Here is a 22,716-nt window from a genome sequence, read left to right as displayed (position 1 = left end):
AAAATATCGGCTTAACAAATTTAAAATTTCTAGAATTTCTAGAAAAAATATATTTATTCAAATCTCAACACTGGTATTCAACATAAATAACATTTTAGAAGGGATAGTAATATACGTATCGTCATCTACCATGCATGGATTGAATTACGCGAAGGAGTAACTCATTGCTTCTATCAAAATTACCGGGTTATCCAAACGGACTTCTTTACGTTATCGTAAGCTTCGTAGTCAATTTGTTAAGATAGACGCGCGCTCATCCAGGAACACGCTCCCCTTTAATGCTGGCTTTCTCCTTTAGCGTAGTCCATACATTGAGTGCTTGTCCTGTTTGTGTCTTTCGCATCGCAGTATCTGCAAATTTGTATTCATCACGCTAATCAATTGCTCAAATTTGATAATGTGATATTTATACAAAAGGTAGTTCGAATATCCATATACGTGGAATTATTTTGCCGTCTTCTTACTTCCTTGAAATTGTTGAATTACACACTAAGTACACATGCATGAAAAGAAGAATTTGGTTCTTCAAAATTCCTCCATTCTTCCATAAAGTTTCCTCTTTCTTGCAATTGCAATTCTTGCAATTCTACGTGCAACTCGAATTCTTTACAACTCTATAATATACTCTACAGTTACGATGAAAGATATCAACACTTAAATAACAATTATTACGTTCGATATCTTTCTTTAATCGATAATTACATCACTGACAACGTACATTGACAAAGTACTTTAACGTACTTAATTCTTCGCGAAAGTTATAATCTAATCAAAGGCCTGGTAGCAAAGACGACTCTTGTTTACGTTTGTCTTTTCTCAGGAAATTAAAATAATACTCCGTAGATCCTTTCGTACATTACAATTTTTCTTAACGAAATATTCATCGTATTGCACTATAACTACGAACGTGCCTCTATGTATATCGCTCTATCCAACAGCTATATCTAATTCGATTACAAACTTTTGGCACAACTGTTCGATTTTCATTCGACGATAGATCAGGACGTAGATCATTTTTCGTAATACCGATTCCGCCAAGTCGTGAATTTTCTGAAACGCGTTACTACTATCTAAATAGCAAAAAGGCTTGGCAAGGGTCGTCTTTGTCATGAGCCCCTCAATTTCTACCGATATTCTTATATAAATGAAAATCTCATCACCTTCGAACATTCCACCGAACATTGTCATCTTCTTGCACGATCACGAAACTTGGAAACTGTTGGTCGATCGATCGAATCACCGTCTGTATGCGTACAAGGGGATTCCGTGTGGAAGTTCGTTTGCGATAAAGACGTGCCGTTTCGGGGTTGAAACACGGCAATGCGAATCTGCGAATCGGTCGCACGGCTCGACGGTGGCTCTTGCAAATAGGTAGAGGGGATCGGTGGTGGCTCGAGCTACGTGGTCGCCCCGTGCACTCCCAATTATAGAAAGCAGCCTAATCGTCCAATAATTCGATTCTATATGCATTTCATCGGCCGTAAATGGCTGATTGAGCCATTTACACCCGGCGTTGCACGCAACCATAATATACGGATCGTTTAGCATCGAAAATGGCGTCGCGTCCCAACTGTAATTCGGATTATTATTGTTGGCACGCTGCGGCCATATGAAGTCATATATTATTCGTTTACGAGTATGAATGACAGCCGCGAAATAATGCGCTTGTTAGCGTGGACATTTTAGAGATCAGCGGCCTTAAAAATTTAATATTTCAAGAGAGAAGTTTCGAATCACGGAAGTTCGAAATCAGAGAAATGGAACGTCAATCGGTGAAATTAGGGCGATAATCGGTTGGGTTAATACAATCGTTTTAGAGGGATAATATTTAAATTTCTATTATGCTACTTCTATGGGTGTTACGCTTTTGCTTTTATGCTTTTCGTTGTTTCAGTATTTTACTTTTCCATTTTTACTTTTCGTAGATTTTAAGCGGATAAATCTTTTTATTTATTTCGACCCGATATTTTTTTTTTATTGTTTTATCGTTGCACTGTAAATTCTGCGTGGAAATTTTTTACAAAATTTTTAAATTTGCTACGAATAGAGTAATTCCCAGATATTGCCGATTCAGTTAGAGGAGAACGCACGAAAAATATTTCGCAAAGGCACGCAAAATTCAATTTTATTTCGATTACACGTATCTAGTGATTAAATTTTAGCTATAACGTATTTATTGAAAGATTTCTTTTGTTGAAAGATCGTCTCGTATTTAAAAAATGTATTCCAGGTTTCTCTTTGATTTATCCCTTCTTATTAACCGGATGCGTATCTTTCTAACTTGAATTCGAAAATAACGCAATCCTAAACGAATCATTCATTAATTGATAAACACTCATTTACTACGTATCGTAAACATCGAGATCCACTTTGTTGAATCTTCCTTTCACGAAGCACATTTCGTCCGAACCTCATAAACTTTCATGTCTATTAAAAGCTACCGACACACCGATCTAAACTTTTCATTCAAAAACATTGCAATTTCAAGATCCCATAAGCTTCACCAAGCTCTATATTTATAGACTATTACCACTACTAACATCCACATAAATTTTTTTTCTACTTTTAATTAATTAAATTCAACTTAAACGTAAATCCTAATACAATTTTCTGGTTAAATACAGCAGCAAGTATTTATACACTCGTAATCGCATTACCAGATACAAATATACCGCGGATATTTACGTAAATTCATATTTAAGACAACTAAAGAAATAGAATCTAAACAAAAATTCGTTTCACCCGCGAAATATCATAAACTTCGGACATTTTATACATTTTCGCACCTCTGATCCTCTCATAAATGCACGAACGTCATAGCTATAGTCATTCGGAGATCGCCTCTTCCTTTTTTCGACGATAGAAATCAAATATTCTATCTACATTTCAGTTGAAAGGAAACTGAACTTCATCGTCTACTTTAAATCATCTCCGTTGTTCTTCGATCGATTAAAAATATTTTGTCATTTTCTTACAGCCTTTGTCTATAACGTAACTTTATTTAAAAGGTAAAACATACCAGGTACCTCGAATATTTCAACGTATTTTGAAAAATGAAGAAACATTAGATACAGTACACGTTAGGTAAGAACAAGCTGTACATGTGCTTTGTGTCTACCTTCCGGTTAATGAATATGATGGCACATAAATTGGAGGATGAATCAGATTGGACGCCGGTGCCCTTCGACCCTCGGCCGATTAGCGCCTAACGGAAGACGGCCCTGGCGCGTGACGAGTCCTTATTTGGATTGGGGGGCCGTCGGCCGCCGCCTCGTCGCGACGCACGGCGTCTCTCCTTCTCGGCGTCACGGTTAGGGCGGCTAAGGACTAGGCGGTGGCGGCGGGCCGAGACGAGTGTTAATGCACGATAGATTTCCATCTAAGGGGCGGATCGCTATTTTCGGCTGCGAACCGATATGGATAAAGGGACCCCACAGAGCCGGCACTGTGCCACTCGCCGCTCTCGGTCTCTTGCACGACGTACGCCCTAAGCGACCATTGCCGATCTCTCGACTCATTAGCGAACGGTAAATCGAACGAGTGTTCCGTTAGTTTGCATCCGCTAAAACAGCGTGCTGGTGTGTAACCGATGAGCTTTCTTCTTGATCGTTGAATCGAGACGAGGGTTGCACGCATGATAATCGCGGACGATCGGCTCGGTCCTCGTGCCTCGTGGAAAACAGGAAACAGTGTGTAGAAACGAGGTTTTTGCAAGGTGTAATTCGCGTCGTTTCAGTGACTTCGCACCGGAAATCAGTATCGACCTTGCCGAGAGAGTGTACGAGGACCGAACGCAGTCGATCGTTGCAGGATCCTTGCATGTCATCGAATCCTCATTGTGAAGTGATGTTCCGCAAATGTGATACCAATGCCTGTGTTCTTTTTAGTATACGTTGCTACCGTTGGCTTTAATAGGCGATTCTTTGTTCGATTGGTTTACAATTAGACGCTCTTCTCTTAAAACAATGAGTAGCAAACGTTTAACGATAATAATTATTCGATCGTATAATTATGGTAGTATTTTAATAATCAACGATTAGATAGCTGCAATATGTCGACTAATTCTTATGACAAATATTTAGTTTAAATTAACAGTTCCTTTATGGTATCTCCTGTTAAAATTGCTAACGATATTTATCTTGATATTTATTCTGCTTGTAAGTAATATCTAATGAAATTCTCGATATTTTATTGATTATACCAAACATTCTTTTTTGCAATTCAAATTCTAGTGATTGAAACGGACTTCTTCTACCTATTTCTAATACTGCGCATTTGCTCCATAAAAGATCGTATGATTTTTGTCCTTTTACTGACTCAACCCCCTAACTCTCAAACCTCTTATCAAGATGCCTGTGAAGAAGTAAAAATTGCATTAAAATATTAATATCTAACTATTAACTAACCACTTAAGAAAAGAAAAAATATGATCGAAAACAAACGCACGAAATACAGGTTCATATGCATTTCAAATTTCATTTCTACAGTAGGTAACACTAATAATCAAACAAGATGTGTGATGATGATGTTGCGGCACTAGTCGTGGACAATGGGTCCGGTATGTGCAAGGCGGGATTCGCTGGAGATGACGCACCGCGTGCTGTCTTCCCCAGCATTGTTGGCCGCCCACGTCATCAGGTACGGAAATTTTGAAAATCATCATGGAATTCCAATATGTACGCCATTTTCTTGTTACCATGTCTCGCTAATACTGTTAATAATCATTGCAGGGTGTGATGGTCGGTATGGGTCAGAAAGACAGCTACGTGGGAGACGAGGCCCAAAGTAAAAGAGGTATACTTACCTTAAAGTATCCTATAGAACACGGTATCATTACCAATTGGGATGATATGGAGAAGATTTGGCACCACACCTTCTACAACGAATTGCGAGTTGCTCCTGAGGAACATCCAGTCCTTCTCACCGAGGCCCCTCTGAACCCAAAAGCTAACCGCGAAAAGATGACCCAGATCATGTTCGAAACCTTCAACAGCCCGGCCATGTACGTCGCCATCCAGGCCGTGCTCTCCCTGTACGCTTCCGGTCGTACCACCGGTATCGTCTTGGACTCCGGAGATGGTGTCTCGCACACCGTACCCATCTACGAAGGTTACGCCCTTCCTCATGCCATCCTCCGACTGGACTTGGCCGGTCGCGATTTGACCGACTACCTCATGAAGATCCTTACCGAGAGAGGTTACAGCTTCACGACCACGGCTGAGCGAGAAATCGTGCGCGACATCAAGGAGAAACTTTGCTATGTCGCCCTGGACTTCGAACAGGAAATGGCCACCGCAGCTGCCAGCACCTCCCTCGAGAAGAGCTACGAGTTGCCCGATGGACAGGTGATCACCATCGGTAACGAGAGGTTCCGTTGCCCAGAAGCCCTGTTCCAACCTTCCTTCCTGGGTATGGAATCCTGCGGTATCCATGAAACCGTCTACAACTCCATCATGAAGTGCGACGTCGACATCCGTAAGGATCTGTACGCCAACACCGTACTCTCTGGCGGTACCACCATGTACCCCGGTATTGCCGATCGTATGCAGAAAGAAATCACTGCCCTGGCTCCATCGACCATCAAGATCAAGATCATCGCTCCCCCCGAGAGGAAGTACTCCGTATGGATCGGTGGATCCATCTTGGCCTCCCTGTCCACCTTCCAACAGATGTGGATCTCCAAGCAGGAGTACGACGAGTCCGGGCCTGGCATCGTGCACCGCAAGTGCTTCTAAGGTGGTGCACCCATCACAGGGGTTCATGATTTTCACCTGCTTTCTTTTCTTTTTTTTCTATTCGTGCTCGAGCTGTGACCCTTTCACATATGGATTCACCGATGCCAAGGGGAAGAAAGAGAGAAGAAGGTAGAATGGGGGAAAACGAGATTTGGGAAAAGAAAATTACTGAAGTGCCTTTATTCTACACATTTATCAGACTGTACTTTACTTTTTAGTTTGTACAACATGACTGTTTGTTATTTTAACGTTAATTAATTTATTGATAATAATCTCCTCGGCCATTGCAACAAGCCCTTCTCGGCCTTGTCAATATGTATACGCTGACTTACATGTATCGTACAGACACGCACACATACACATACAGATACAAAGGCTTTCTTGAAATCGTAAGCGCACGTAATTTGGCATTTGCGATACGCACGGGGTGGTAATCGACGAGAGTGAAGTATATGATATGGGAAACCATGACCAGGCGCATCAACGTCGGCTCATATTGCTGCCTGGCGTATTGTTCTTATTATATCATATAATTGATGATAATAAAACTGTATTATATAATAATTCAATGTCGGATTATGTGAACCTTATCGTACGTGATATTTCTGGCGATTACTCAAAACAATGACATAATGGACGGGTACAAATTACGATTTTATAGATAAAGTTCAAGAGAATTATTGTGTTTTGGGTTCTCATGACATTTAACTACAGTGTGCTCTGGCAGCTGGCCAGTTTGTGTGCAACTTTAAGTGACTATACATATTTTCATTTCTTTCAACAGACTATAGAGTTACACAGTAATTAAGAAAAATTATGAATAATTCTCTGTTCGCTTATCATTATTATTATTATTTATATGACATTGAGAATTAGATATAATGCAAGCGTTAAATCTTCAAGAGAATTAGATACATACTCTATATTAAGAACCGACGATACTTCGATCCAGAAATAGATCTACAGGCTACACCTGTTCAGTCATAACATTTTACGAAGACATTACGAGCCAATTAGAAGATCACAGCAAATCCTTTAAAATAGAAACAATTAAATTTATCAATTCTCCGTACGATTTATTCGTGGGATTTAATTTCATCGTAAAACGAAACATCTCATTTATTTCCTTGTCCATTTATCTTTCTGGATATAATTATCTAAATTACCTAATATTTATCTATTACTCGTTTCGACATCAAAGTAATTATCTCCAGCATCAATGACCGTACTTTAATCCCACAACAAAAACATCTCTCACGTCTTTCGAGTTCGACGACGGTCGATTGTAGACTCTTGTTCGAAGGAAAATCCGTAACCCAAGACGAGCGATAAAACTGTGCTACAAATAAAGAAATAACAAAAATAGAGTTGTCGGTACGTGGATGCCGTGGCTGTCGAGGAGTGCATGCCGGGGGTCCCCGGGATTGCCTCCCTAGCCTTACAAGGCCCCGGGTGACTTACGCTTATTTTGACGCTTCACCAACTAAAATTAGAGCCCGCACTCTTTGGGAGTTTTGGGACGTGTATGCATACGTGCGTGCACCTGCATGGGGTGGAGGTGCTCCAGTTTAGGATGATTTTATCACACTCCGTCCCTCTTCACGAGACAGCCACGTGCTGAAAATGCTAATGCTAGAAAACGGATAGCTTTACGAGCAAGCTCGACGAGTAATTCGTATGTATTACGAATCGTTGCTCTTTACCAGTTAAATTATTACCGTATCGTATGACTTGTCTTTGTATGAGATAGTGAAACATGAAAAATGACTGTGCAGCATAATTCTTCGATCTATTATACGTGTAACGGAATAGATGCAGAAGGGAAGAATTGATAATTTATTTTTTCAAAGATAGAGTCGTTAATTACTTACTTTGGCTGAAACAAAACTTAAAAATTTATTATCAAGCGTCATAAATAAGATTTATTAGATAAGTTAACGAACAGTTTTATTTTCTAGTTATGTGATAATATAGTTATAATGATCGTGGTTTAAGTTATAGATAAATTATGTTCATTGAGAACGGACGGAAAATTATTAGTTTCTCGATGATTATAATGAAATTGTCTTGATCTTCTAAACACAGGTACATATTATAAGTATATACTAATAATTATAAGTAATAATAAGTAAGTGATTTGAATCGCATACTATAAATATTTTCTCTTTTTAACTGGAATTTCGCTTTTAATAAAATATATGAAACATTTTCCTATACGCAAATATCTATAATAAATTTCTACTTTATACATGTCATACTAATAAATAAATAATAAATATATTATTGCAATCTTAAATAATGTCAATTAATTGTTAAATTATAACTTGTATTGTCATTATTAATTTCTAAATATTTGTTTAGCTATGTTTATGAATAATTTTAATGATAATATGTTGAGGTAATACGTATATACGGTAATATAACACATAACATATTGTTTTGTAATATCATAATTAGACTACGGATTTTGCAGTATAGTTCTAACACTTATTAATTTTTACAATTTAATTAGAATTATATAATCTTCAAATTCAATTTGTATTAAATAGGTATGAAAATCCTGATTTAAATAGTGATATTACGTGTATGATTCAAATACTTTCTTAAACTTTATGATAAAATAAAGAAATACTAAACTTATATCTATGCACTCTGTATTCAGTCATCTTCTACGTTCTACATATTTAAGTACGCATGTGTCACAACACTTGCAACGGCGCATACATATGTTAACGTGGTTCTTTATCAACAAAAAGCGAAAAACAATTACTTTCGTAACCTCGAATTCGAGACACAGTACCAGGTACGTTTTATGATCTAAAGACTTTATTTCAATACAATTTAACAACATATCTTGTTTGTATAAAGTATGGTTTATTTGTGAAATAGTTACAGTGATTATTACTGTCATGTGTATCTTGTATCCTATTCTATTAAAACGAGAATAATCAAGCGATGACAAAGATCGCCATTCTTTCTAAAATGTAATCTATGTCTCATCGTATAGTCACGAAAGAAAATAAAATGTTGATAGAAATTCAGATGTATTTAAGTATAAAGGGATTAAGTTAATGATCTGTGATTATTAATGTATCTGTGAAACGAGTTACGTTCGTTAAGGAATTTTATGATCCAATTCGAACGAGAATAAAACATGCCGAGGTTGCAAAAAACATCAATATGTCAATACAAGTAATATAGGAATGTTTTAGAAATATAAGGTAAATTTCATAAATTATTAAAGTCATTTTAATAGGAAATAAGTTTAATTTAAAAAATAATTTAATAATTACAAGAATATTTGATTTTCTGAGGACATAATTTTGAATGATACAATGAATTTTTTATGCAACAATATTATGTTAATTAATGCTTACTGAAAAGAAAGCTTTTTGTGTTCCCAATATTAAAATTATTATATGAATAGTATTTCTGTATTTACATCTGATCAATATGGTAAGTTTGTAAAGGAATAAAAATATTTATCTTTTTTTGCAGATTTATATGATATTGGCACAAAATGTAATATTAAAGGTAGTATTCTTATATTATGTTTACAATGAAGGAAGTTATACCAATGAGCTGGTTGAACCAGATATTGTTGATTTTAAGTATATTAGTTACATTGTTATGTATATTTATACAAGAATGGGCTGGTCTGATACCATTATATATTTCTATTTCATGGGCTATTTTTATCATAATATTATCAGTGTGGCTCAGTTGTTTTTTATTTCAAGTTGCATTAAAAGCTAATAGACCACTTAATATAAGGTTTGTTAATAACTGGTTATATAACAAATTTGTAAATAATTTGAAATTACAAATTGATTCCAAAGAAAAAAGTGAATGTATTAGTAAATATGAGAATGAAGTAAGAACAAATAAAAACACAAACTCAACAGAAGCATCTAAAGAAAAGCGAAAGGAAAAAGTAATAATTAGATCTAGTGGAAAAGATACTTCTATAAAAAGAAAGAGAGCGATAGAAATATATAATTTAGTAACAGAAATAAATTTAAAATGCATAAAGGTTTGGTATAAATCTATCAGCGATGATAAATCATTCCCTAATGAAGCACAAGAATTGCTAAAAAAATTACTGACCAAACTGTTTCATAAGATCAGTTTAATAGACAAAATAAAGCTTACTCATAAGCTGTTTAATGTGTTCTTATTACATTTAAAAGAATATCACAGGTATGATGTTTCATATATATGTTTATAAAGTAAATTATTCAAACTAACTATATTATATTGTAGAGCATTACGACGAGTTGAGAAAGGAACAGCACCAAATATTGAGGAAGCATTTAGATATTTACATCCTGGTTCTCGTAATATGCCAGCGTTAGAACATATGCTTCATCGAATGGTTACTATCCTAGCACAAGAATTTTTACAATGGGAGTTAACAAGTTCATTACCATGTAAACTGTTACTATCTATCTTAGCAAAAAGATTATTAATAGTTGTTGAAACAGTAAGTTCTCCAAATTGGTTATTTCAAAATTTATCTGACTTTTTACTGCAACAAACACCAAAAAATGTTGCCAAAGTTCAAAGTAAACAGGAAGAAAATATTTCACATGTCCAAGTATGTGCAGAATTCTGTAATGCTTATTTTACTTATCATTGATTGTTACGAACTAATAAAAGAACTATTTCAGAAAGTTATATCCAATGCTCTAGGAGATGGTATAACATCTGCGACAGCAGCTGTGATTCCACGATCACTACCAAAACCAAAATCTGAATCATCTACTAAATCTTTAATTAAGCATGAGAATACCTCAGTATCTATAAATGATAAGAGACCTACTTTACATTTACATAACTTAGGTACAGAACACAGAGGTCTATGGGGTCAAAGTGTAGTAGAGATAGATGCTGACATAGAAGGGGATAAAATATCTCCTGTATATGAGGAACCTACAGATTTTGCTACAACAATTGCTAGACTTAGAAATGTATTACAGCAAAAGTCAACTGTGAATACACCATTGTGGGTATTAATATTTTTCAATTTTAATAAATAATCTAATAAATCAAATATATATCTATATTATATTTTTCAGACATGTGGAAGAAAAATCTTATGTAGTATATGAAGGTAGTCAATTTACAAATTTGTCAATTCCTTGGACAGAATTTCATACAGCTCTTGATGGATCACAACAATTACTTTATTGTATTCAATTTGATGATATAGAACAACGGGGAGTTGATCTATTTGAAACTACAACTGCTACTGTTAGAAGACAATACCGCGATTTTGCTCAGTTACATACTAGTCTACAAGAGGTGAATTTAATATTTTATACCTATTAACTGTTTTATGGTGCTTTTTGATTTATTTTATGTAATGTAAAATATATAGATTCCAGAATTAGCACCTATTATGTCAAACTTGGTATTACCAAAAGGTGGTCGTCTTGAATTAGAGAATTATTTGAAAACTTTAACTACACGCTTGGCTAGTGAATGCCCACCGCAATTGCGGCATTTTTTACGTCCAAGTAGTAACGCTAATAAAAAAGCAGATGTGGTTGCACCTCGATTTGACAAATTTTTAGTCAAAACAGTAAGTGGTGTTTTTAATACTCTAAGAACAGTCGTTCCAGGTTTTGAAATTGAACAAGAAGAAGAAAATGTTCCGTTACCAACGTTAATGCCTTTAGCTGATATTCCGTGGAGATTCGTCGAGAATATTAAATCGGTAACTAAATGTAAATTTTAATGGACAAAATATTTCAAATTAAATGAAATTTATAAATCATATCATTATATATAAAATTTCACCTCTCTTATTATGATAGAAAAGTCTAGCATCTGAACTTCAACAATTAATAACTGAAAGAACTGAATATTCTTGCGTGGATTCTGCTTACGAAGCTGTTGATTCAATGGAGAGTGCTAATGATTCTGCATTATTAACTCATTGGTGGGAAACTGTAAAAAGTTCTTATGAAGGTAAATATAATATATTATAAAAATTATTGAATATGTTATAAAATGTTTCTTTTCTTTTACTTTTATTTTCAGAGGACCTTGATGATTTGGATTCACATCTAATATTAACATGTGTTGCTGTCGATCTTATTTGTGAATTATTGGCAGGAGTTGGAAGTAATAATACCTTGCAGCAAGAGGCAGTTGTTCGATGGGTAAAGCTACTCTTTGGAAATGTTACTGAACCTATATTACAAGTAATAATTCATATTTATTTATTATTTTTTATTGTTACAAGAAGTACTATTATTTTTGTGTTCAATTATGAATTTCATATAATTACAGACTGTTACTTTACAAATTTTTGATCAATTGGGTAATATATCACTTCATAATGTCCAAAATAAACTTTCTGAGGAACCACTGGAACTATTAAAAAAAAGACTGTTGCAAGAATTATTAGTTAAACTTCCAAATGATGTAAAATTAGTATTTGGCGAAGATGACACGTTAAATATTTTAAAGTATATACTTGATTCTTATGAAATAAAGAAGATTAATGTAGACTTAAACCTACAAATATTAGATGTTCTAGCATCACAGCTATTAAGTACATGTAGGTCAAAACATAGTACAACTCTTTAATAATTTAATTTTATTTTAATTCAATAACAAAAGGTTGATTCAATTCCTTTTCTCAATTTTATTCAGCCATTGATCAAGTTACATGTATTAGAAGTTGCTAATTACTGAAATATGTTTTAGTTGAAAGGAATTGATGTGCCATATGTAACTAAATTTGTTGATTTAATAATGTAGAATTATATAAAATTTTCAAAAACAGACTATGTACCTGATTATATAAACTAAGGATGCCAAGTATTTTTTTCATTAATACAAGACTCTTTATGAGTTGTATGATGTAATTCGCGCATATTAGGTACTATATGCATTTAAATTGTACATTTGTATTTAATGTTTAAGTTTTGTACAAATATTTATGAAAAATCATTAAATTTCACAATTAATAAAAATCTATCAATATATACCAAATGAAACTTATATGTATGCAAAATCTTAGGAAATTAATACACATTTATTCTTATGAATAATAACATCTGATTTATAATTTAATTAAGGTTCCTTCCCTTTATTGTGACTCTTTTGTTTTTCTAATTGTGCCCTGAAACAAATAATTTTATTTTAAAAGATTTTATGATTTGTACTTTAAATATAAATTAATGTAATTTCATTGCTTACATTATATTATATACGCATATGACAATTTTTTAACCACTCATAACGCTCTTAATATTTTAAAGGAATTTATATTTTTCAGTATTAAACAATATTGCTATAAATTGCAATAGTATTATTGCAGTAAAAATATCATACTAATGAGATTGAATTGTTTACTATTTTATGGTTTATAAACCTGAAAGCTATGTGCTTCTTAAAATAGTGTTATGATAAAAATTACCTTAATTGTTGATTAAAATCATCTTCTACATCATCATCATCCCAGTTGTCTTCCCAAACACTAATATCTTCATTGTCTTCATCAACTGCAGTCCAATCTATCAAGTCATTCAGTCAAATTGAGGTTAGAATACTGCACGAACCATTTTAACAATTATAATTAGTGTATAACATTAAATTATTGTACCTTCTGCAGGGAATTCCTCAAATTCATCATCTTCCTCTAATAATCCCAGATCAACCTTTGCTTTATCGTTCTTGTTTTCTGACATTGTGAAATCTTATAATTATCACGTAAATATGTCACTTACAGAGGTAGGGACAGAACGCGTTTGAATCTTCTAGAGACTTTCCTTGCTGCATAAAAGACGATCGAGCATGAAATAAAAGTTCAAAGTTACCAACTTTGACTTAAAAGAATTCTATAGATTATTATAATAAATTTATTTTAATATAAAGAAATTAAATTATCGTTCCTCATGTATTTTCCTATAAGTGAATAGTGAATTGTATAAAAAAAAATATTGATTCTATAGTAGTATTCTTCATCATACACTAAAAATGTTATAAAAAATGCTTAAAATAAGTAATATAGGGACTATAGCACTTGGTTTGAAAATTATTGCATTTGGCTTAAAAAAAGTATCTATAATTTAACCAGTTCTCTTAATTGAAGCTGATTATATGATATTAATATTAACAATAAATAATAAAGCTGGCCCGATGAAGATAATATAATTATTTTAATCTTTTAAATACATATACCGTAATATAGATTAAATAAATATACATAATATAAATTAAATTAATGTATTGTAATTATATATTTTGTTAAGGAAAAAATATTAATAATTGAATTTCTCGAAATCATAATCTCAAATCATCATAGGCATTCAAAATTAACGCTAAAGAAAGCTAAATTTTCGTTATATCACTAGATTGCGCTGATCACTGATAGATACTTAACATTATTTCACTATCTTGTATGTGCTTTCAGATATAAAATACTATTTTAAGCAAAGAGTAGGGATACAACTATTGTATCCATGCATACCCCTACTCTTTTTTATACGTGTATGTATGAATGTACATCTACTGCTGTATAATGAAATTATATCACAGAAAGTATTGTGTAAACTGAAAAGCATAAATTTCAAATCTGTAAATTAATTATTGATATCGTATAGTAAAACGTTATCAGGTATACGAATTATCAACACTTTAAAGACATTAAAGATATATATAACTAAGTATATATTCGATTACCTTATCGTGTACAACGGAAAATTCCTTGTATCCTTTTTTTCATGTGACGCAATATAGGTAATCGTAAATATTACGTTTCACCGTTGATAGTTCAATTCATCAGAAATTAAAATTAAAATTGGAATTCGTGTCGATAAGCAAACGAGTGTAAGAGTGTGCTTACCGGTGTGTTGCATCGCAGTGGGGCGAGGAGCAACACACCAATGTCGTAAATGGAATAACCAATCATTAGGTACTTTTTTCCCTAATCTCCTCGTTTATGGTGGGGACATTCAGTTTCGTAATGATGAAGTGATTCGTAGTCGTAGTCTCATAGTAGTCATTGAGTGTCAAGGAAGATAACTGTTGAAACGCGATGGGCTTGGAGGATTACAAAGAAATTGTGGCATCATGTGCCTCAATTTGTACAATGGCTCAAATGTCAGCTGGCACGTAAGTTGAGGAAATAAAAAAATTTCGATTTATTCATTTTTTCTGAAATACAACGTTCGATTTCTATTAGAAAATATACGTTTTGGAATAGAAGTGTATTACAAACTACGTGAGCGTGTAACTGTTCTTTGACATTGACATTTATATTCAAACTACTTTTTTAATATTCCACGTGATACGCCGAACAATTGATTTCTTTGTTTTTTTCGTGCATTGCGGCAAAATTGAGAGAAGTTGTGTTACTTTTATATAAAGCCATTAATTATAAGTTATAAAATTTAAAAAATATGTATATTTATATTAGTAAAGTCCTGGATGTCATGATATAATTTAAATCGTAAATGTATGTTACTTTTAAAAGTGCCATATCATTTTTTTCATTATTGCGGTATTAAAATATTTAAACCATTTTATTTGCGAATATGCGCATGTGTCGCTCATTTTTTTAAATGACTAATTATAATGTAACAAATATGTATATATGTTTTTATAAACTTATCATAAAAATAATTAGGTATATTAGATACGAAATTTTTATATATGTTTCACGTTGACCTTTGTAAATTAAAATACCAAAAATGATAGTATTAATTATATGTTTGAACTATTACTGATGTACAATAAAAACATCTATTTGATATTTTTTATGTATTTATAACATGTAAGATATGTATGAAATTGATCAATTAGGACTAAAGTAATTAAAACTAGTATCTAATTAGTAACTAAAATTAACAAATAATTACTTTTTATATGATTAATCGTAAATATTTATACATAAACTTTGCAAATTTCATTCTCATTATTTGTACGTATACCTAATAATAATTTTAAAGAAAAGTGCTGACATAACATGATTCATGAATATATGAAGTTATCTAATAGCATATAGTTTATATAATAGAAATATAATATACCAATTTGTATAAGCAAATTATATATATAATATATTGTATCTATCATATGTAGATTTATAAGTCATTTGAAATATAAAATTTTTGTATTTTATCAATGTGACTTCAAAATATTGTAAAGATATAAGTCAAAAGTTGTATATGTGATTTTACATACTAGCTGTTTACATTATTACTATCAATTTGAAGTATGTTAAGTAATAGAAAATAACATTTTTGATTGTCATTTAATTGTAGATTGATATGTAAGGATATTTATCAAAAGGGCTCGTCTAGAGGATTTGATCCCATGCCTTTTTTGGGTGGCATAGGAATGTAAGTGCAGTATTTTATTATTTAACATAGATGACATAAAGTATGACATAAAGTGCAGTATGTAATGTTATTCAAAATATTACTGATTGTTTTGTTCTTGTGAAGTAAAGATATCTAAATATAGTATTAATACTTTTGCCCATAATAGAAATATTTCATATTGTTTTCTGTTCATAACTATGAAAAAAGTATTATAGATCGTAGTATAAGAAGGAAATACATATATACAGACTATTCAGATAGACATATAGTGAATCAAGAACTTTTTATAGGTGCATCTTGATGCTTCAATATGCATGGATTGTGAGGGATCCTGCAATGATTAATGTTAATGTTTTTGGATTACTCACAAATACAGCATACATGGCTGTATATTATTATTACTCACCACACACGGTACGAGTTTATATTTCTAAATTCAAATGCATGATGTGTTACTTTCATTTCAAATGCATGTTACTTTCTTTCTTTGTAACTTGTTTCCCTTTTTAGTTTCCATGTTTGAACGTTTCAATTAATATTCTGTTACGATATACACCATAGATGAAGTTGTATGTTTTGCTGTTAAATTTTAAGAAACTAAAAGACTCTTAGAAATATGTAGCTTTAATTTTTGTATATATTGCAATTTTCCTTATTGTATCATACATCATACAGGATGAGGCAGAAGTAAAATATTACAAGTTGTTTTCCCCGAAGCTATTGCAGATATCAACCTGAAATTTTTAAATGTTAAATGGTGCAGAAGGGCTAAAATTTTAGATTGTAAGATATTGTGAGCATGAGTGTTTTAAGACTGGAAAGGGTGCTACGCCCATTTTTTTATCAAATAAGATGACATATTAATTTTTCGATATTCGGGCAGATGTTATCAAACCTAACTGTTTCAATTTTGTATAGTTAAGGAATTATAGCGGAAAATAACTTGCATAAATGGTGCTGCGCAAAGATGTTGAAATATATCAAAAGAAATCTATATTGCTTCGAAAATTATTTTGTTAAATGTTCAAAGAGTTCCCCATTCACTTCCAAACACGCATTTATTCTTGCGATAATAGCTTTGCGAACTTCGCGAAAAAATACTTTAGATAAAAGTTGTTAAGTTTGATAACATCTGTCCGAATATCGAAAAATTAATATCCGATGTTAGTGCCTCTAAACCCTCCAATACCTAAAAATTTCAAGTTAGTATCTGCAATGGCTTCGGAGGGAACAGATCCAAACACTTTATCTGCCCCACCCTCTATACAAAATTATAATATATTCAGTTTGTTTGTTTTTTTTTCTTTTTTTTGCGAGACCAAAATGTAGCTACATCTAGCAAAGTCATATATTCATCAATAGTGCAAAAGGCGCGACAAACATTCGCAAACACTTGTAACATTTTCAAGATAACGTGTACGTGTATTTACTATTTGCTCATCTGTTGCACAGCCGATAGATACGCGGCTGAATATATAACGAGACATTGTCTTTATTGAATTACAAACAATTGTAATAAAATAAAACCACAGGATATCCGATAGCTGGTAGTATAACCAGTCAGTGGCTGATCCCGCATGAAAAAGTAAGTCGAAAAGAAAGACTAAAATTGTTTCATTTGACCCTTCGCTTTTGAGAAAATCAAGTTTAAAAATGTTTGCGGTACATGTACATTCAACCCAGCTCAGCGGATTTTACTGTAGGCTATCTTCATCCATATTACTAAACGCTTCTAATAATAGTTAACAATTTCAGATGACTTGAATGTTGAGGCCATAGGATAAAGGAAAATGTATATTGCATGAGTGTGGAAATAATGCAAGAATAATAGAAAAGATAATAATATTGACGATGTTTATAAATACGTGGTCTTCAAGGGTAAAGACAGCCTACTATGAAATCCATAATTTTAAACTTGATTTTCTCAGAAAAGAAGCCTTCGACTAAAAAGTGTTATTCTTCCTATTCGACTTATTATTGATAATTATCTACAAGAATGCCCATCTCATCGATTTTGATGGTTTCTGAATATATTGTAGAAATCCAAATGTTGAACAACTGTTTCCTATGTATATATATAACCTTTGCTCGGCCATAGTTTTTAAGATATTGCCTAAAAATTTATTTTGTTTATAATTGTGTATCGGTAACAACCTATACGTTAGTATTGGCTGCCGGCAGCCTTGCGGCGAGCAAGTATAATGACCCAAGCGAAAACTAGCTCTTATCTTTTATTTCTGGTACGTATAAACGAGAGTTTGGCGAGTTTGGCTAAAGGTCCGTGCACAATTGCATATGCGAGACTGTAAAAAATGTGTGTTATAACTTACAACGTATTGGATTTGGGCTTGAGTTAGTTCTTTAACGAATAAAGTTGTTGCGTAAGATAATAACAATTATTCTTTTCGTAAAATAACATCAATTATTCATTCGCCTGCTATTTTTATAATTAATTTGTTATCATTTCACGTAAGCGTTGCCAGCCGCCTCACGGTGGCCAGATTCAAAAGACTAACGCGAAGCGAAAACCTAATATGTAGATTGGTGTTCTTAATTGAATTATAACAGGCATTTCTTGCAGCCTCGCGTGTGCAGTTGTGCACGAGGCCTTTGAAGGAGGATTTTCGTGCGACAACAATAGAAGGAAGTGATTTTTATAAATCTTTTTGTAGACTAACTACTAATTATATGGGATTAGAGGTTTTCGGGATGCAAATACAGTCTTGAAGTACAAACGTAATATTTTTTATGTCAATTCTTCTTATCGTTTATTAAATTTTTGAATTGTCACGTTTGGTAACTTTTTAAACTGAGAAACTGATTGATTACTTAATTTAGGACAAAGTTGGTTTAAATTTCTCCAAGGGTTGAACCTCAAATTCTTAGTTGATTACTTATTTACAATATCTTTTTAAACAATAGAAAAAAGTAAATTTTTCCTCTGAACGCCAGAACTTTCCAATCTTTCGTGTTTTGATCTCAAAGACAGTTTCAATCAAAGCGTAATCTATCTGCCTTTAAGAAAATTTCTGATGACTGTGACAGATGCTATACTGTACGCAAACAATGGTTACATTGTCAAAGATGATAACAAGATTCGTATCCACTTAACTCGGAATCGTGCTCGCGAGAACATAGGAGAATGGCTACAGTGTACCATATACGTTTATTACTACAATCAAATGTCGTTGTCGTCTATGAGCTGTTGCTACAAGTATAATTAGGCGAGTGCGATTTGGTAGTCGCCGAAGGATTTTAAATTTAACGTCACAATGTTGATTTCTACAATATGTTAAAAAATCATGGAAATCGATGAAGTTGGCGTACCTGTAAATATAATTATCTTATTCTTTCATATAGAACCACCCCCTGTCCGGTTGCACTATCAGTTATCGGACACCCTGTATATCGATAGTTAGGCAAAATTAAGACTTTGCGTAGAACCTAAGTTGGTGTTTTGCGAAGAAACTTTGAACAAATATTTCTAACCGTATCAATGTCTGAATAAATATTTTACATCGTCTTCCGCATTTTTAGAAGGATACACTTGCTTTAATAGGCAAGGCAGCAGTCTTTGTAGCGGTCTTCCTCGCGTATGCACAAGTGGAAGATCCCGAGAAGCTCGAATTCAGATTCGGTTTGATTGTGACAGGATTATTTTTCCTCTTAATAGCGTCTCCTCTCCTACATATTGTAAGTAAAATTCCACGAACGTAGCTAAGAGCTCTAACAAACTTAATATCCACGAAACGAATAATACAAGTATTGTTATTCGTTTGCATAAACCTTACTTATCTTACATTGTTAGCATTTTACTCTAGCTTTTTATTCAGTTTTTCAAATTTCGATAAATATTAATATTATTCGATGTTAAATGTTAAAAATAATTATTGAAAGATTAGTGCATGTATATATGTTTTATCTTATCAACGTAGTTCTGTCGATGATATAATGTCTCTTTTCAAATAGCTAGCTATTTTTTTTGTATACAATAATGGACGAGAAATTTTGCAATCGTTGAGTAACAATTCTGCGTTGCGACAAGAAGTTGTAAAAAGTTGTGAGCCGTGACAAACCATGCGAAATCGTGTAATCATCCAAATAGAAATAGCGCAACTGGATTGGAAACTTTCAGATATTGTTATCGTAAAATTTTATTGCCTTCAGTAAGATTTCGATGAAATTTATCCAGCTTCTTTAATCACGATTGCGATGTTTTAAAGAATTTAAAATTGATTTTATATTCTTCAAATTTCCTCGGCTAAATTAGGATATATCTAACAGCCGTATTATTGTAGTTCCGTTACGTATTGCCTCAATTTCTCGTTGACCGAGATGTTCTTTGCACGCCATCGAGCGTAACAGTATTTTACCAGATGAGATTCATTTTCAAACGTGTAGCAGTTTCTTGAGTATACTTTCCTGAGATATTATACATCTTAGTATCCAATTTATTCATACGCACAGTTCTAAATATATTTCTTCCTACTTTTACTCGACTTCGAACGAAGAGTCGATTTAGTTACTGAATGATTTCCTTGTTAAACGTATTTCTATTTCGAACGAATGCGACACAAGAGCGAGTTAGAAAAAGATACTCTAATATTCTCAAACATAATGTTTAAGAAACACTGCTATTATTGTTCGCATGAAACAAATAATACGAATCAGAAGTTTCGTTAATAATTTTTTAAACGCTAGACATTACGTTTAATTATACTTAGATTGTCTGAATTAACTTATTTAACTTTAACTGTATTTACGAAATTTGTTTATACGACTGTAATAATCTTTTGTTTTTTGATTCGTCAGAGGGAGATCATAAAGACGAAAAACACGGATATCCTTCCGTTCCCGCTGATATTTATGGGCACAATCGTTATATTTTTATGGCTATTGTACGGCATTATAATTAACAACGTCTTCATTATCGTAAGTAGATTCCCTGTTTCTTATTCCTTCGTACTATCTAAACTACTACAAAATTCGCAGATTATCACTCGCTAATGTATTATGTATTTTTAAAGTTTCAGAACTCGGTAGGTTTTGTTTTGTCTGTGGCGCAATTGTCCCTGTTCGTGATATATCCATCGAAATCGAAAGGCAAAGCTTCCAGCCAAGAAAAGAAGGATTAAGAAAAGTGATATTGTAAATATTGGAACTGTGTAGGATGTCTTGTGCGTCCAACTGTTACAATTTTTCTACACGCCTACAAATTAGCAACTAAAATAAGGTCTACAAATATGAATTGGATAATAGTTAACGCCGATAGCCATCGATGTTAATTGTTATATCTAGACGATTCTTATTAAACGACGAATTTTCTAATGAAACGTACATTTTTTTAGATCCTGAATATTCTCGAGCGTAAAAATCTCTATATAGGCTAAGAGTTTGTTTAATGCTGTTATTTTTGCTCGTAATCTTTACCAGATTAATTTGTACAATTACCGTGACACGATAAATCAAGTCACCAATTTTCAATGTAGCGCAAAATACGTATTAGCATAATTTAAGACATATTAGAATATACATATAGAAATCAAATAATTGAAAGTTAATCAGAATTTGTGTACATTGCGGAAGTTTTACAGCGGAATAATACTTAGATGATTATAGTCGGAGTACTTTGTCAGCTATTAAAACAGTTGACAAATTTATAAACGCTTCTATCTTCTAAATCATCGATTAGTATATTTATATTTAGCGATCTTCATATTCTACGCTACAAAGTAACTTCTCTTCAGAATTGAAATGCACAATATTATATATAATCGTGTTTAACATGATTGTTGCGATCGTGAAGTTTATAATTTTATCAGAGTAACATATTTAATTAATCGGTTAGATATATCTTTTAATCGCATAATCATTAAATAATACTTTAAGCTTAAGTAAAACATTTATAGTACATGAATTTTCAGTGTACAGAAGTTTCCATTGTCGATATTGTACAAAATATGGTTAAAATCTTCTCCAAGTCTATATTACTTTTAGTATCCACAGATTATTAAGTGATATTATACTTTTATATCCTATTTCTAGTTACACATTTAAACTTCCTATAAAAATCCATTCTTTGTACGTGTATTAATAGTACACTGTACGCAAAAAGGGGAGAGATCTCTCCCCTGTTACTCATTCAGTTGTACGTTATATTTAAAACAGGAAGATCTTTTCAATTGAATAACAATGCTCTAAATGATGGTAGATTTTGGTAAGTGACCACATACCTTAACTCTTTGTTATTAACCACGAAGGATCGTTAAATCAATTTATTTCTAGTTCAGTCGCAATAACCGAACGTTTCCTATTATTCGTTTAACTAACGAGACAATCATTTCATTAGAATATTTTAAATAAAAAAAAAAAAAAAAACAAATTTTGAATATAACAAGGATCGCTTTTGCTGCGAGTTTTTCAATTTTATCATTTTAACTGTTCACAGGTCAAAATGGTTAACTCCACTTCTTGTTAAATTTTAGCCAACCGTTTGATCGCCCAAACGATTCATTGGTTACGTAATTTCATCAATTCCCTCTACTTGTTATCTTGTGGAGTTAATCGATCTGGCAAGTAAACGGTTCAGCCGTATTTTTAAAAACGATTTATCTTTTAAAATCATTATTTCCTACTACTCC

At 32.7% G+C, this 22,716-nt stretch overlaps 4 protein-coding genes and 1 long non-coding RNA gene across 8 annotated transcripts; 3 read left to right on the top strand and 2 right to left on the bottom strand.

Moving 5' to 3' along the window:
- Positions 1 to 6: 6 nt before the first annotated feature.
- Positions 7 to 3,229, bottom strand: LOC122566221. Its single transcript, XR_006316439.1, has 2 exons — positions 1,161 to 3,229; positions 7 to 351 (listed from the first exon to the last, which is right to left on the bottom strand). It is a non-coding gene; the product is annotated as an uncharacterized LOC122566221 (long non-coding RNA).
- A 160-nt stretch (positions 3,230 to 3,389) lies between these two features.
- Positions 3,390 to 6,299, top strand: LOC122566216 (actin, muscle). Its single transcript, XM_043723172.1, has 3 exons — positions 3,390 to 3,527; positions 4,488 to 4,638; positions 4,731 to 6,299. The coding sequence occupies exons 2-3, from the start codon at positions 4,513 to 4,515 to the stop codon at positions 5,733 to 5,735; spliced, it is 1,131 nt and encodes a 376-aa protein (XP_043579107.1). The 5' UTR covers positions 3,390 to 3,527; positions 4,488 to 4,512; the 3' UTR covers positions 5,736 to 6,299.
- Positions 6,300 to 6,435: 136 nt separating this feature from the next.
- On the top strand, positions 6,436 to 12,532 carry LOC122566214. Of its 3 annotated transcripts, XM_043723164.1 has the most exons (11): positions 6,436 to 7,820; positions 8,398 to 8,538; positions 8,625 to 8,956; positions 9,234 to 9,935; positions 9,999 to 10,332; positions 10,406 to 10,740; positions 10,814 to 11,039; positions 11,116 to 11,454; positions 11,555 to 11,708; positions 11,781 to 11,944; positions 12,033 to 12,532. In XM_043723164.1, the coding sequence occupies exons 4-11, from the start codon at positions 9,286 to 9,288 to the stop codon at positions 12,330 to 12,332; spliced, it is 2,502 nt and encodes an 833-aa protein (XP_043579099.1). In that variant the 5' UTR covers positions 6,436 to 7,820; positions 8,398 to 8,538; positions 8,625 to 8,956; positions 9,234 to 9,285; the 3' UTR covers positions 12,333 to 12,532. The 3 variants fall into 3 exon arrangements, with proteins under 3 accessions (XP_043579099.1, XP_043579100.1, XP_043579098.1); XM_043723165.1 differs by lacking the exon at positions 8,625 to 8,956; XM_043723163.1 differs by having other exon boundaries at positions 8,398 to 8,956.
- LOC122566220 (26S proteasome complex subunit SEM1) lies at positions 12,328 to 14,574 on the bottom strand. Its single transcript, XM_043723175.1, has 4 exons — positions 14,433 to 14,574; positions 13,354 to 13,523; positions 13,168 to 13,264; positions 12,328 to 12,870 (listed from the first exon to the last, which is right to left on the bottom strand). The coding sequence occupies exons 2-4, from the start codon at positions 13,436 to 13,438 to the stop codon at positions 12,822 to 12,824; spliced, it is 231 nt and encodes a 76-aa protein (XP_043579110.1). The 5' UTR covers positions 13,439 to 13,523; positions 14,433 to 14,574; the 3' UTR covers positions 12,328 to 12,821.
- A 64-nt stretch (positions 14,575 to 14,638) lies between these two features.
- On the top strand, positions 14,639 to 22,113 carry LOC122566217 (sugar transporter SWEET1). Of its 2 annotated transcripts, XR_006316438.1 has the most exons (7): positions 14,639 to 14,864; positions 16,016 to 16,093; positions 16,366 to 16,489; positions 19,613 to 19,768; positions 20,888 to 21,007; positions 21,103 to 21,308; positions 21,424 to 22,113. XR_006316438.1 is itself a non-coding variant. In XM_043723173.1 (6 exons), exons 1-6 carry the CDS (start codon positions 14,788 to 14,790, stop codon positions 21,208 to 21,210), a joined length of 663 nt encoding a protein of 220 aa, XP_043579108.1. In that variant the 5' UTR covers positions 14,639 to 14,787; the 3' UTR covers positions 21,211 to 21,408. The 2 variants fall into 2 exon arrangements, 1 of the variants encoding a protein (XP_043579108.1); XM_043723173.1 differs by lacking the exon at positions 21,424 to 22,113 and having other exon boundaries at positions 21,103 to 21,408.
- Positions 22,114 to 22,716: the final 603 nt, after the last annotated feature.

The sequence above is a fragment of the Bombus pyrosoma genome, linkage group LG3 (assembly GCF_014825855.1).
Source record: "Bombus pyrosoma isolate SC7728 linkage group LG3, ASM1482585v1, whole genome shotgun sequence".
In the NCBI taxonomy this organism is placed as follows: domain Eukaryota; kingdom Metazoa; phylum Arthropoda; class Insecta; order Hymenoptera; family Apidae; genus Bombus; species Bombus pyrosoma.
This window is presented reverse-complemented; position numbering and strand designations above follow the sequence as displayed.

Bases quoted from the DNA above. Each gene is read 5' to 3' on its own strand.
- LOC122566217 (XM_043723173.1), top strand. From the start codon at position 14,788: ATGGGCTTGGAGGATTACAAAGAAATTGTGGCATCATGTGCCTCAATT. The intron at 16,094-16,365 runs GTAAGTGCAGTA...AACTTTTTATAG, and splicing joins TTTTTGGGTGGCATAGGAAT to GTGCATCTTGATGCTTCAAT. The intron at 19,769-20,887 runs GTAAGTAAAATT...TTGATTCGTCAG, and splicing joins CGTCTCCTCTCCTACATATT to AGGGAGATCATAAAGACGAA.
- LOC122566214 (XM_043723165.1), top strand. From the start codon at position 9,286: ATGTTTACAATGAAGGAAGTTATACCAATGAGCTGGTTGAACCAGATA. The intron at 9,936-9,998 runs GTATGATGTTTC...ATTATATTGTAG, and splicing joins CATTTAAAAGAATATCACAG to AGCATTACGACGAGTTGAGA. The intron at 11,709-11,780 runs GTAAATATAATA...TTTTATTTTCAG, and splicing joins TGTAAAAAGTTCTTATGAAG to AGGACCTTGATGATTTGGAT.
- LOC122566216 (XM_043723172.1), top strand. From the start codon at position 4,513: ATGTGTGATGATGATGTTGCGGCACTAGTCGTGGACAATGGGTCCGGT. The intron at 4,639-4,730 runs GTACGGAAATTT...TAATCATTGCAG, and splicing joins TTGGCCGCCCACGTCATCAG to GGTGTGATGGTCGGTATGGG.
- LOC122566220 (XM_043723175.1), bottom strand. From the start codon at position 13,438: ATGTCAGAAAACAAGAACGATAAAGCAAAGGTTGATCTGGGATTATTA. The intron at 13,265-13,353 runs GTACAATAATTT...ATGACTTGATAG, and splicing joins TGAGGAATTCCCTGCAGAAG to ATTGGACTGCAGTTGATGAA. The intron at 12,871-13,167 runs GTAATTTTTATC...TATTTGTTTCAG, and splicing joins GATTTTAATCAACAATTAAG to GGCACAATTAGAAAAACAAA.